Below are 13,483 nucleotides of genomic sequence, written 5' to 3'. Positions count from 1 at the left end.
AAACTGTTTTTAACCTGAAGCACCACTTTAGCTAATGGGTCCTCCTGCTGCCGCTGCGCTGCCACGGCATGATTTCTGTTCTCATCCTGAAGCCAAGTTCTTAACCCGAGGTACTATTTCTGGGTTAGCAGAGTCTGTAACCTGAAGCGTCTGTAACCTGAGGTACCACTGTACTGCAAGGCACAGGTGGTATTTGCCCCTATTTTGCAGGGACCGTCCCAGATTTACAGAAGCCGTCCCGGTTTCTGATTTGAACCCAGAATGTCCCACTTTTCCTTAGGTAAAGGGACCCCTGACCATTAGGTCCAGTAGTGGCCGACTCTGGGGTTGCGGTGCTCATCTCGCTTTATTGGCCAAGGGAGCCGGCGTACAGCTTCCGGGTCATGTGGCCAGCATGACTAAGCTGCTTCTGGCGAACCAGAGCAGCGCACGGAAACCGCCAGAGCGGTACCTATTTATCTACTTGCACTTTGACGTGCTTTCAAACTACTAGGTTGGCAGGAGCAGGGACCGAGCAATGGGAGCTCACCCCGTCGCGGGGATTCGAACTGCCGACCTTTTGATTGGCAAGTCCTAGGCTCTGTGGTTTAACCCACAGCACCACCCACACCCCTCCACTTTTCCTTAGGAAGTCCCTATTTTCATCAGAGAAATGTTGGCAGATATGCATTGAGTCTCACCAGATCTCAGCCTGTGGGTACCCAGATGATGTTGAACTCCCATCATCCCTGAACTCTGGCCTTGCTAGCTAGGGGTGATGGGAGTTGTAGTTCAACAACATCTGGGGACCCACAGGTTGAGAAAGGCTGCAAGTTTACACTGACTTCTTTAAACTGACTTCTTTAGAACCACCCCCTTTTAGACTTGGCACTTTCGCTTTCTACTTTCACCCACGCGGTGGCACTGTTGCCTTGCCTTGAAACGCTCCGGCCTCGGTCAAAGGAGCAAAAAACCCGGGCAAGAAAATAAAGAGGACGTACTAGGAAAGGTCTTGGAATTACTCCCACCCTACCCCACACCCCATCGCAAACCCGCACCTCCGAGGGCCGTCGCTACCTTGCAAAGAGGCCCGCGAAGGCACACCCACCCACGAAGCCTCCCTCGCACTCTGCGCCAGTAGGAGGCGCGCAAGAGAGCGCAAAGATGCGGATGGAGACGGAGGCGGATCCCGAAGGCGAGGGAGGCGCTGCCCGCACTGCGAAGCCGGGTAAGTGGGCAGCGGGAGAAAGGAGGTGGGCAGCGGGTGAAAGGAGGCCGCGCGGGGCAGAGGCTTGCTATGCGCCCCCCAGGGAGATGGGGGCCTGGGAGGGAGAGGGCCAGGTGGTGGCAGCAGCAGCAGCAGCAGCCGCCGCCTTTGCATGCCCCGCACCGTGCACCGGACTGACAGCAGAGCGCGCCAGCCCGGGCTGGAGCTCCCTCCTTCCCCTTCTCCGGTACAATAGCCTCGCCTGGCCTATGGCAGCCCGCCGGGCCGCGATTGACAAGCCCGGCCAAGGTCGAGGGCCTTGCAGAGCCGTCACTTCCTCCTGCTCCGGCGTGGGCTCCTCGGGTGCCTCCCACTCCCTGTTGCTGCTCCGGGTGTCGTTTTCGCGTGAACTCTTTGCAGGGCAAAAGGGAGATGCCTCGCCCCCGCCACGGGGCATATGCGGAAAGAGCAAAGGGAAACTTGCAGGATTTGGGGGTGAAAACCTGGGCTGGGGGGGCGGGGGGGGGGGGAGAGAGAGGCCCGGCGCGCCCAGATAATGCCTCTCAGCTGGTGGTAAAACATGGCAGGCGCGCCGCCCGTGTTTTCCAAACTGAAACTTTTGCACGCGCTCAGGAGATCGGCGGAGGTCGCGTTTTGCAAGAGGTGTCACATGTGTGGGTTATCTTCCTGCTGCTGCGCAAAGTCATCCTGAGTCCCGAGCAGCCTTTCTCAGCCTTGGGTCCGCAGATGGAACAGGTTCCCTCGAAACGTGGTGGGTTCTCCATCCAGAGGAGGTTTTTGAGCAGAGGTTGGACGACACGGGTGTAGTTTTTTTGGGGGGGGGAGCTGCCCCGCCCCCTAAATAAATAAGAAATATTTAAGGTAAAGGGGCTCCTGACCATTAGGTCCAGTCGTGGCCGACTCTGGGGTTGCGGTGCTCATCTCGCTTTATTGGCCGAGGGAGCCGGCGTACAGCTTCCGGGTCATGTGGCCAGCATGCCTAAGCCGCTTCTGGCGAACCAGAGCAGCGCACAGAAATGCCGTTTACCTTCCCGCCGGACCTATTTATTTACTTGCACTTTGACGTGCTTTCGAACTGCTAGGTTGGCAGGAGCAGGGACCAAGCAACAGGAGCTCACCCTGTCGCGGGGATTCGAACTGCCAACCTTTTGATCAGCAAGTCCTAGGCTCTGTGGTTTAACCCACAGCGCCACCCGCTAACTGACAAATCGTGTCGCAGATAGCTCAGTTCTGCCACACAGCCCAACGTTATAGATCCTGGCTACGCCCATGCTGGATGGCCATCAGTAATGGATGTTTTAGTTGAAGTTCCTTCACTGCAGAGGCTTGGATCAAATTCCATGATTCTTTGACTACAACTCTCATAGTCCCTGGCCCCTGGTCCCGCTAGCTCTAGGGCTGATGGGAGTTGTAGTCTTACAATTGGATTCTGCAACAGGGCTCCCCGTTCTGGTCATTTTGGGAGGGAAGCTTGCATCCAAGGGCAAACTGAAAAAGTAAATAACAAAAAAAAATTGGCCCTGGGAAACAGTAAAAAAAGTTTCAGAAGTTAAATTGCTAGGTAGGAGGTTGACCTCCAGGACCTCCAGGTTAGACTTTTGAAGAATGTTGGGTGGCCATTGCGCAGCCTGGAAAAACTGCAAGTTCTCCATGATTTGTAGGGCAAGTAGTTAGGTTTATTATGCTCTGGAGAGCAGTTTGGGATAAAGGGCCAAAGTGCTTTAGAATTAGCTAAGAGCTGTGGTGGAATTTGGGCTTTCATATTTCAGCGGCGTCCTGTGCAATGCCAAAATTCGTTGGCCTCTCTTGGCCCTCACCTTCCGTTGTTTGCCATTGTTGCAGTGTCCCCAGTGGCGCCCTCTCACCTCAGCACCCCCCAGTGCTGACAAACCAGTCCTGCCCCCCCCAATCCGTCTCCGCTAAGAGCTAGTTTGCCCCTTAACACCTGCCATGTGGAGGCTGCTGTTACCATGTGGTGAGCAGTTTTGAGTACAGTGGCAGGACAGGGCAGACTACACCATACTGTTTTTATTTATTCATTCATTCATACATACATACATACATACCCCGCCCATCTGGCTGGGTTTCCGGGCAGCTCTCAACAGAATATTAAAAACATGATAAAACATCAAACATTAAAAACTTCCCTAAACAGGGCTGCCTTCAGATGTCTTCTAAAAGTCAGATAGTTGTTTATTTCCTTGACATCTGATGGGAGGGGGTTCCACAGGGCGGGTGCCACTACCGAGAAGGCCCTCTACCTGGTTCTCTGTAACCTCACTTCTCACAGGGAGGGAACTGCCAGAAGGTCCTCTGAGCTGGACCTCAGCTGAACAATGGGGGTGGAGACGCTCCTTCAGGTATACTGAGCTGAGGCCATTTAGGGCTTTAAAGGTCAGCACCAACACTTTGAATTGTGCTCGGAAATGTATTGGGAGCCAATGTAGGTCTTTCAGGACCAGTGTTATATGGTCTCAGCCACTCCCAGTCAACCAGTCTAGCTGTAGAGCTCGAAAACTCACTTTGTCTCTGGTACAGTGGTGCCTCACAAGACGAAATTAATCCGTTCCACGAGTCTCTTCGTTTTGCTGTTTTCTCGTCTTGCGAAGCACGGCTATTAGCGGCTTTAAGAAAAAGGAAACAAACTCGCAAGAACTCGCAAGACGTTTCGTCTTGCGAAGCAAGCCCATAGGGAAATTCGTCTTGCGGAACGACTCAAAAAACGCAAAACCCTTTCGTCTAGCGAGTTTTTCGTCTTGCGAGGCATTCGTCTTGCGGGGCACCACTGTATTTGTAATATGGAGACTGGTTTCTTAAGACAGCTTGAATGAAAGACAGGATTTCTTCTAATCCTCCAGTTTGCAGACCTGACCATAGGTGCATATTGGTTTGCTGGGTGGACAGAGCTGATCGCCATGTCCAGGAATGTGTTTTCCTTTAATTGTTGGGTGTTCACAAGAACACTGGATCATAACTCTCTTTCCCCCTCTTTCCCTGAGTTTTTCTATATTCTCACTGGTAACTTGGTTTTCTGCCCTATAGATTTTTCATCATGAGTGTGGACTGGATTGGCTTTGGTTATGCTGCGGTTGTCGCTCTCGGAGGTGCTGCAGGATATATTCGCAAAGGTAAGCACTGGAATTGTAGAATACACACACACAAAAATGGAGTCTTCTTTCCCACTTCTCCTTGGATCACATTCCAGTGGTGTAGAAAGAATCATGTGAAACACTTCAGTTTCCCGTTTAGGGAAGGTTTTAATGTTTGATGTTTTATCATCTTTTTAATATTCTGTTGGGAGCTGCCCAGAGTGGCTGGAGAAACCCAGCCAGATGGGCGGGGTATAAATAATAAATTGTTGTTGTTGTTATTTATTAAATGACTAAATAAATAAATATGTAGGGCTGGAGGAGAGGGGGTTATTCCCCTCAGTGCCATCATGATACAAAAGCTCATTTTCTGTCTATACTTTACCAGAGTGTTTGATGTGAGACGAGCCTAGTCATTTAATAATTCTGATTTAGTCTTCAGGTAAGGCCAGAAATCTAGTTAGTTAAGATACTTATGGAATCCAACTTGGTGGGCACCCCACCAGATTTTGAGGTTCTGCTGAACCTCAGCCAGACAGCTTGCTTTTCACTTCACTATAAAACGAAACTAAATTAATACGTGAGCGTTCTCTCCTACCAAAAGTGCTCCTTCTTTTAAAGTATTTTTTTTAAAAGATGTCTTTGAATTTATCTTGTATATTTATTTTCTCTCTCACATACATACATAGCACTTTTGCACAAAACTGGTTTCAAGACTGAAATCCATAAAGCCTTTCAGATTTCAACCAGATCAGAATAAAATCTTAAATCTGGTCTGGTCAGATTATTTGATTGATTGGTTGATCTTAAATCTTGGAACAGTTGTAGAAAGGAGTGGAGGGAAATCTTAACATGCAATATACATTTTAAATACAGTCATACCTCGGGTTGAAATAGCTTCGTGTTGAGCGTTTTCGGGTTGCGCTCTGCGGCGACCCAGAAATAACGAAACCTGTTACTTCCAGGTTTTGCCACTCACACATGCGCAGACGCTCAAAATGACATCACGCACATGCGCGGAAGCGGCGAATCATGATCCGCGCAGACGTGGGTTGCATTCGCTTCAGGATGCGAACGGGGCTCCGGAACGGATCCTGTTCGTATCCAGAGGTACAACTGTAAATGTATTTTAAGTTTACCAAAAAGTGACCGTCATATTTCAAAAAGACATTGTAGAAGCATTTCCGTTTCTTTTTCAGTTTTCTGCATATTTCCTTTTTTTCCTCTAAGCTTGATCTATTGTGATATCATTGTTACAGGCAGTAAAATCTCCTTGGTGGCTGGCCTCTTCTTCGGCTTGATGGCTGCTTATGGCGCATATTGGGTAACTCACGACCCCAGAGATATAAAGATATCGTTGTGTAAGTATCCTGCTTTCTGGAAAAGGCATTGCACGGCAAGTTTAACAGGAAATTGAAATCTTGCTTTGAATGTAATCATCCTAAAACAAATGATCATAAACTGAAAACAGATAGCCGTAAAATGGGAAGTACCTTTGTAACAGCTGCAGGTATTGACTCAAAATATGCAGTCACCTCCAGTTTTAACTGCTTCATTTGGCTCCAGGGGGCATTTGGACTTCCAGTGAGGAAATGCAACAGGCTGAGGTGAAAGCAGTTCCCCTGTTCTCTTTAATGTTAGGAAATGTTTCACATTTGGCACACTAATCGATGGCGCAGCTCTTCCATGTGCAGAGCTATAATCTATTTACATAGCACCAGGGTGGATTTGATTTAAATCAAATCAGTTTAAATCACGATTTAAATCACTAGTCAGTAAGATTTAAATCATTTTATTTTTTTACAGAAAGGCTCATTCTTGCCGGTATAATCTTAATATTTACAACCAGATGAAGGTTTCATTTTTTGAATAATTAATTTTCAGAGTAGTTTTTACATTTATATCAAAAATTACTGATTTGGTTATACATAGACAGATAATTATGAAATTATTGTGAGGTTTGATAAGTTAACTGTTTGTATTTGGACAACTTTTCTGCTGTACTTTATTGGAAGGAGAAAAACAATCATTTAAACAATTTATTTAACTAAAACACTCATAGCATATTTATCCATGTTTGTTAACTGATGTGGTTAAACATTTTTTGAAAAAACAAACAAACCTCAGACTGAGTTTTAGCACACATGAAAAACTTAAAGCAAATCCTTATTTCCTGATGGATAGCCTTTGGACTATAATGTAACTTAAATAGAAAACTATCTTTAGAAAGATTTTTCCTCCGAAAGCATTTTATTTTAAAAATCCAATTTAAATTTTAAATTTCCAATTAAAATTTTAAAAAATCCAATTTAAATAAAAAAAATCTGATTTTTTTAATTAAGAAAAACTTTGATTTTTATCCACCCTGCATAGCATTCACCTGAGCCTTGCAGAGCTGTGCATCATGAGGATAGAGCAGTCTGGTACCCTCAAGATCTTTGGGACCACAACTTCCATCATTCTTGGTCACTGAGCATGCCCTGTTGTTGTTACGTTTTGTTGTTGTGAACTACCCTGGAAACATGGTTGAAAGGCAGCATTTAAAAACCCATAGAATTAATAATAAACTAATGCTTGTATGTATATTTGCAGTCACAGCTTTCCTCCTGACAGTTGTAATGGGAGTGAGGTTTAAGAGGACCAAGAAGCTAATGCCAGCTGGAATCATAGCAGGCCTCAGGTAGGTAAATAAAGAGAGAGAGAGTCCCCTTTTTTACTCAGCTGCACTCCAGTCAGCACATACTTGAGAGAGTAAGCATCCTTGAACACTGGGGGACTTACTCCAGAGTAAGTAAGCATAGGATTGTATTGCACACAACTTTAAACCACGGTCAGAGAGCTGCTGGTTGCGAATCTGTCTCTTGATTATAGAACTAGTTTTTAGGTGACAAAAGTTGTGGCGGTTGCATCCAGACTGTCCCTTACACAAGCAGAATGGGTCCATCTGTGAGGTCATGGCAGAAACTCTTGCCAGGAGAACAGGAGGCGATTTGAGTTGATCCCAACTTTTCCTCCGCAAGCACTTTTCCTTCCACACTGTTCCCTTCGGAGCTGGCTTCAGGGAGCAGCAGGATACTGGGGAAAGTTTGCCTCTTGCTGGTTGCAAACCACAGCATTTCATAGTTTTCTGAGACCAAATTCTGTGTGTTCTGTGATTTTGCAGCTACACTGAGGTACATGATTTTATATTGGAGATAGAGTTTCCAATATAGATTTTATATTGGAGATATAGTTTCCTGATCTTTAAAACAAACAAGCAAGTTTCTTGTGTTTTAAAAGTAGGAAGCTAGGATTGAGAGTACATCATCAGTAGACTGAGGGAATGTTCTTTCATATGTGGTCAAAGAGTATTGGGAAATAATCCATCATGAATTGGGGGGAAAGGTTAAAAGTACTTTCCCCCAAAAAAACCCCACACACACCAGAATCCTTTTTGTTGGGGATAATCCAGACGGAAATTCCCAGGTGTCAAAAAAGATTATTTATGCATGCCACTGCTGCTGCCCGTGTTTTGTTAGCCCCAAAATGGAAAACGAGCGAGGTCCCAACTAAAGAGGAATGGCAACTTAAACTGGTGGAATGTGCGCAACTTGAGGACCTAACATAAAGAATAAGAGAACAAGAAGAACATGCGTTTAAAGAAGATTGGAAAATGTTTATTGAATATCTGGGGGGAAATTGTGTGCACTCGAAAATGTGGGCAGCATTAAGATAAATTCAACAGTGTAAATAAGTTTTGATGGATGTAATAATGGAATACTGAATGGTTTAGTTTATGTAAAATATGCAGGGATTTATGATAGGCAAAATGAACCATGGAAAGAGAAGAACAGAAGTCTTTGATATTTTAAGGTTGTTTAAATGAGCATTCTAAATTGTAAAACAGAAAATTTAAGAGACAGAGAGAAAGAGACAGAACATCATCAGCGCCTTGTAAAACAGTGGAGAGGGGTAGGGGGCAGTTTTGGCCAGCTTTTTTTTTTTTTTTTTTTTTTTTGCTTATCTCTATGATTTGAAGAATAACTAAATGCACTAACTAAATAACCAAATGAATAACATTTGCATAGTTTGTGCAGTTCACAGAATTCAGCTTTTCTGAGCAGGGACTTTGGGTTACCTTGGTGTAGGGTTTTGTTTTTTAAAAAAAGATTAGAGTACACATAGTCCTAGATATGGAAATGTATTTTTCACATCTCAACTGGCAGCATGCTTGCTAATTTCACTCTCTCTCTCTCTTTTAGCCTTCTGATGATCTTGAAGCTTGTTCTTCACCTGGTATGAGAGACCAAAGCAGGAAGAAACGGCATTTGTATAATTTTACATGAACAAGCAACAATTCCTTTGTATTTTTCAATGTATATGTAGGAAGATCAAGCACTTTGGGGGTTAATGACTACTGCACAAAAGGCAGTGTTCCTTTTTTGTGGATTTGGGGCTACATTCTTTAAGTTGTGTTAGTGTTTTCTCTAAGTAGCATTTTCTTGGGCTGTGGTCCTATACCCCTGGGAGCAATTGACCTCAATGGCATTTATTTCTGATTAGAAATGTATACGATTGTTCGTAATTTTTGTTGGCATCTATGTTCTTGTTTAGACAAGTGATTGACTTGTCCTTTAATGACGATCCTTGTTATTTTTTGTTATTTTTTGTGGAGCAATGAGATTTCAGTGATGCCTTACTCTTAACAGTAAGAAGTACACCATCAGAAATAATGGGAATCACAAGACCATTGAAACTCAGACTCCTGCTCTGTGGCATATGCTTTGAAATTCATCTGCAGCCCTGAATGACAATTTTGCAGACATGGAGATTTGCAAAACACGAAATAGAGCATTGCAAACATGCATACATAACAATTTTCATTATCTTATTATCTTGTACTGAAGCTCCCTGATTAATAGACATATCTGATGCATATAGACTAAAAACATTTTTTATTGCCGAAACACAGGAAAGCTTTGTTTCCGTCCAGAAATCCAGAATATGGAAACTGCCAAAACTGAAATAAAGAAGTTTAATATATTGAAGGCATGTTCTCTTGTCTTAACTGCTGACATTGAAAAACGTCTTGAATTCTTAGGATGATGAGGTATAAGTAACCAGAAGAGAGCTTTTGTGATTTTACTACTAGGTAAAGGTAAAAAGGTTAAGTCCAGTCAAAGGCGATGATGGGGTTGCGATGCTCATCTCGCTTTCAGGACGAGGGAGCCGACGTTTCCGGGTCATGTGACCAACATGACTAAACCACTTCTGGTGCAATGGGGCACTGACGGAAACCAGAGCACACAGAAAAACTGTTTACCTTCGTGCCACAGCGGTACCTATTTATCTACTCGCACTAGTGTGCTTTCGAACTGCTAGGTTGGCAGGAGCTGGGACAGAGCAACGGGAGCTCACCCCATCGTGGGGATTCGAACTACTGACCTTCCGAATCAGCAAGCCCAAGAGGCTCAGTGGTTTAGACCACAGCGCCACCCGCGTTACTACTTGGTGTGACTTATGTTCTGTGTCCTTCAAATGTTGTATTGTCACCATAAGGTGAACTTTGGAAGAGTTCAGAATCAGGCCAAAGTCCTCATCAGTTCATCATCCTGTTGTCACAGTGATCAGCCAGATGCCTATTCGAACCCCCAAAACAGGAACTGAGCACAAGCACTCTACTCATTTGCGATTCCCATGTCTGGCATACAGTTTGCCCTAGGTACGATGTATGCATTTCACATATTTTGTTTAATTTTTTTAAAAAAATTATACCTTGTGGAGGGATCAGGTCCATGGCACACTGGAAGAGAAGGTTTACCCATTCCCTCTGCTGAGTCTTGATGGAAACCCACTGCCACCTGCCAAAAGATGCTTCCCGCATGAACGGCATATGGGGGGCATTTTCTTTTAGGATGGGACGAAGCCTTAACTCCCTTCTCCCTCTTTGTCGTGAGCCCAATCCTGATTTTGCTCTGCTTCAACTGCTGACCTCGGAGCAAAAGGGAGACATATGATTCTCTCCAACACTGTCCAGTCTCGCAGCTAAATTACTGCTCCAGGGCAAAACTTAATTCTGCACTCCAAACACCTATACAGTGGTACCTTGGGTTACATATGCTTCAGGTTACATACGCTTCAGGTTACAGACTCCGCTAACCCAGAAATAGTACCTTGGATTAAGAACTTTGCTTCAGGATAAGAACGGCAGCAGCAGGAGGCCCCATTAGCTAAAGTGGTGCTTCAGGTTAAGAACAGTTTCAGGTTAAGAACGGACCTCTGGAATGAATTAAGTACTTAACCCGAGGTACCACTATACTCAGATTATGATCTGAAAGGAATTGTACAATTTCTTTCCCTCTTGTGTTTCTTTAACTTGAATTAACCACCCTGTTTTCTTGCTTGACTTAGACACACTATTTTCATTCTCTTCCTCCCCCCCCCCCATCCCAACCTTTCACCCAGTCAGACACTTGGTTATATAAGTGCCAGGTTGCTAGGCTATTCATTTGGTGCCCCCCCCCCTGCAAAATGTCCCCCTCTGTCCCTTTAACATTCCTGTGAACCTTTGCCCAGACTGTGCAGAGCAGGCCTCTGAAACCAAATGCAACCGTTTTGTAGCATCCAAACACAAAATGGCGGAGCATTTCTTCACTCTACTTGGTCAGAAGCCCATTGGGTTCAATGGGACTTGCTCCTGATAAGTATAGGAAGGCTGCCTGAGGAGGCTCAGTCATGGAAATGCTATTTACCCCCCATGTTCACTATGTCGGCGTGACAATTTACAGTGGCACAATGACACACAGCTATTTATAGTGGTCACCAGACATGGGCATTGCCTCTCTCTCTCTCTCTCTCTCTCTCTCTCTCTCTCTCTCTCTCTCTCGTGTGTAAGTGCTCTCAGATTAATCTCCAGAATCGATAAACAGCAGTAAGACAGTCCTTTCTGCATTTGTTCAACAGCTTAATTTTAAACCAGCTATTAAACTGCTGAGTTGTACTCATTGTATCTCCAAGGCCAGAAAAGTTGATAATTAATTCATGCAGTGAGTTTTGCAACATTTTTTTAAAAAAAGACAACGAACTAACTGGATAGGGTCAAAACAAAATAAAAAAAATCCTTCCAGTAGCACCTTAGAGACCAACTAAGTTTGTTATTGGTATGAGCTTTCGTGTGCATGCACACTTCTTCAGATACACAGTTTGCATGCACACAAATACTCATACCAATAACAAACTTAGTTGGTCTCTAAGGTGCTACTGGAAGGAATTTTTTTATTTTGTTTCGACTACAGCAGACCAACACGGCTACCTACCTCTAACTAGAACTATAGATAGGGTCAGCCACTAAAGTCTGGCAGAGCACCCAGTCATTTTCCCACTTTGCATAACAGACAGAATTTCAGCAGCTACAGTTTTCCATTACTTCATAGCGAATTTTGCAGCTGTTGAAAGCCACATATTTAATAATGTAAGCAGGCATATTCCATGCATTATACTGAATGCACACAAGGCAGGGAGCGTGCCCACGGAACATGTCAGTGCTGCAGGTGGAGTTAGCTCACGTGGTCCTATTAAGCCATGTGCCAAACTCCCAATAGGAAGATTTATGGCTCTAAATTGGGGTGGGAAGCCTGTGGCCTTCCACATGTTGTCAGACTCCAAATACTATCAACCCCCATCCAGCATGGCCAATGAACAGAGATGAGGGGCGTTGGAGTCTGACAACTTCTGGAGGGCCATAGGCACAGAAATCACACATCAATACTTTTATTTCTTGTATTTATAAAGTGTGCAATTTACTCAGACATTCCAAGCTGACAGTATTATTGTAGGTCATGTGTAAGGTGTCAACTCTGGCTGAGGTAATTCCAGGATAGAGTTTACAAACTGAGATTGAATTTCGGCATCCTTTTAAATGCTGGTTAGAATTCACAGAATTCTTTCACCCCTTTAAACAGTAAACCCTGGGGAGCTACCAAGATAAAGAAGCAGCATAAATTGGAACCTCCTAATGCTCTGGGTAAGTGGGGGAAAGGATAAACACAAGTTAAATGCAGGCCCAGTCTTGTTTGATGACACAAGTGACAAATTAACAAGGCTGAGAAGTGGGATTCTCTAGTTTAGTAGTCTAAAGCAAGTATATTCCATTACAGGGATTAATATAGTACTCTGAAATGATCAGAGCAGTAATCATTTGCTTTGTGAATATTCCAGTTCTCATACTGTATCATCTATTTGGCTGGAGGGTGAAAAACAAACCCAAGGAGTAGCTAAGTGACTGCTTACCCTGGTATAATACTGTTGTTTTAAACAGATTAGTTCCTTTTTAAGTACCCATGGCAACTTTGGAAAACAAATAAATGTGGGACAAAAAGAAAGCACTTTCCTTTACAATATTCTACTTCTAAGGCAAATCTACCGATTAAAACTTTTAAAGGCATGGGAGACGTGAAAGTTTTGCATCACAAGTGTAACACTCGTCCTCAGGCCCTTTTTGCAGAGAGGTGAGTGGTGGTCATGTACCCATTGCTGAGAATAGTCCTCTGTTTTGGGGGCTGGGGAACCTGTGGCTCTCTGTACATCAGCTCTTAACATCTCTGACCATCAACCACATGGGCTAGGCTTCCCTGTTCTATTCAAGGGACTGACCAGTTCAAGCCCTTCAAATATAAAGAACCCTAAGAAAGACGAGTAGGGATCTTGGAGGTGCCCATCAGAAGCTGGCACATGGGCAATGTTTCTCATTTGGCAGCACTCATTGATGGGGCTGTGAGATGTAAGAATCAGGTGCAGTCAAACACAACATGGGTAGAGTAGACATGAAGGTTCTCTCAGTCCTCCAGCCGGAACTTCCTGCTTTCCAGGACTGAGACGAAACTTCCTATGTGCAACTTGAGATGGGCGTGGCCTCTCCTGAAGTAGAAAGAACCAGAACCACAGGCTGGTGACCATCTTGTCTCTCTCATCTTTATCGATGCCATCTTAACAACAGCACTACTAAGATGCACCCTTGGCTCCAGGCCAAGAGAAGAAAAAGGGGGCTTTCTCCCATAAGGAGATAGTAACCACATTTAAACTATGTTCTAACCTTTCACGTCCGGGAACCTTTGTGTGAACAGATGATTACTTGTGAGTAAACATTTTATGCTTTACAGAAGACTGTGTAGCGACTTATTTTAGGGAGGATTAAATGGGGGAAATACCA

At 44.4% G+C, this 13,483-nt stretch overlaps 1 protein-coding gene across 2 annotated transcripts; it reads left to right on the top strand.

Annotated features, from left to right (window-relative positions):
- Positions 1–1,050: 1,050 nt before the first annotated feature.
- Positions 1,051–9,323, top strand: TMEM14A (transmembrane protein 14A). Of its 2 annotated transcripts, none has more exons than XM_081000361.1 (5): positions 1,051–1,207; positions 4,250–4,335; positions 5,556–5,657; positions 6,889–6,976; positions 8,538–9,323. In XM_081000361.1, the coding sequence occupies exons 2-5, from the start codon at positions 4,260–4,262 to the stop codon at positions 8,575–8,577; spliced, it is 306 nt and encodes a 101-aa protein (XP_080856487.1). In that variant the 5' UTR covers positions 1,051–1,207; positions 4,250–4,259; the 3' UTR covers positions 8,578–9,323. The 2 variants fall into 2 exon arrangements, with proteins under 2 accessions (XP_080856487.1, XP_080856488.1); XM_081000362.1 differs by lacking the exon at positions 1,051–1,207 and adding an exon at positions 1,737–1,958.
- The last annotated feature ends 4,160 nt before the right edge of the window (positions 9,324–13,483 follow it).

Source organism: Podarcis pityusensis (assembly GCF_964106645.2).
Source record: "Podarcis pityusensis genome assembly, chromosome: 3".
In the NCBI taxonomy this organism is placed as follows: Eukaryota; Metazoa; Chordata; class Lepidosauria; order Squamata; family Lacertidae; genus Podarcis; species Podarcis pityusensis.
The sequence above is the reverse complement of the archived record's forward strand: the minus strand, read 5'-3'. Positions and strand labels throughout refer to the sequence as shown.

What these genes read in the sequence shown, in the direction of transcription:
- TMEM14A (XM_081000361.1), top strand. Translation starts at nt 4,260, where the DNA reads ATGAGTGTGGACTGGATTGGCTTTGGTTATGCTGCGGTTGTCGCTCTC. An exon ending in TGCAGGATATATTCGCAAAG is followed by an intron (nt 4,336 to 5,555) that starts GTAAGCACTGGA and finishes TCATTGTTACAG; the next exon opens with GCAGTAAAATCTCCTTGGTG. An exon ending in GGAATCATAGCAGGCCTCAG is followed by an intron (nt 6,977 to 8,537) that starts GTAGGTAAATAA and finishes TCTCTCTTTTAG; the next exon opens with CCTTCTGATGATCTTGAAGC.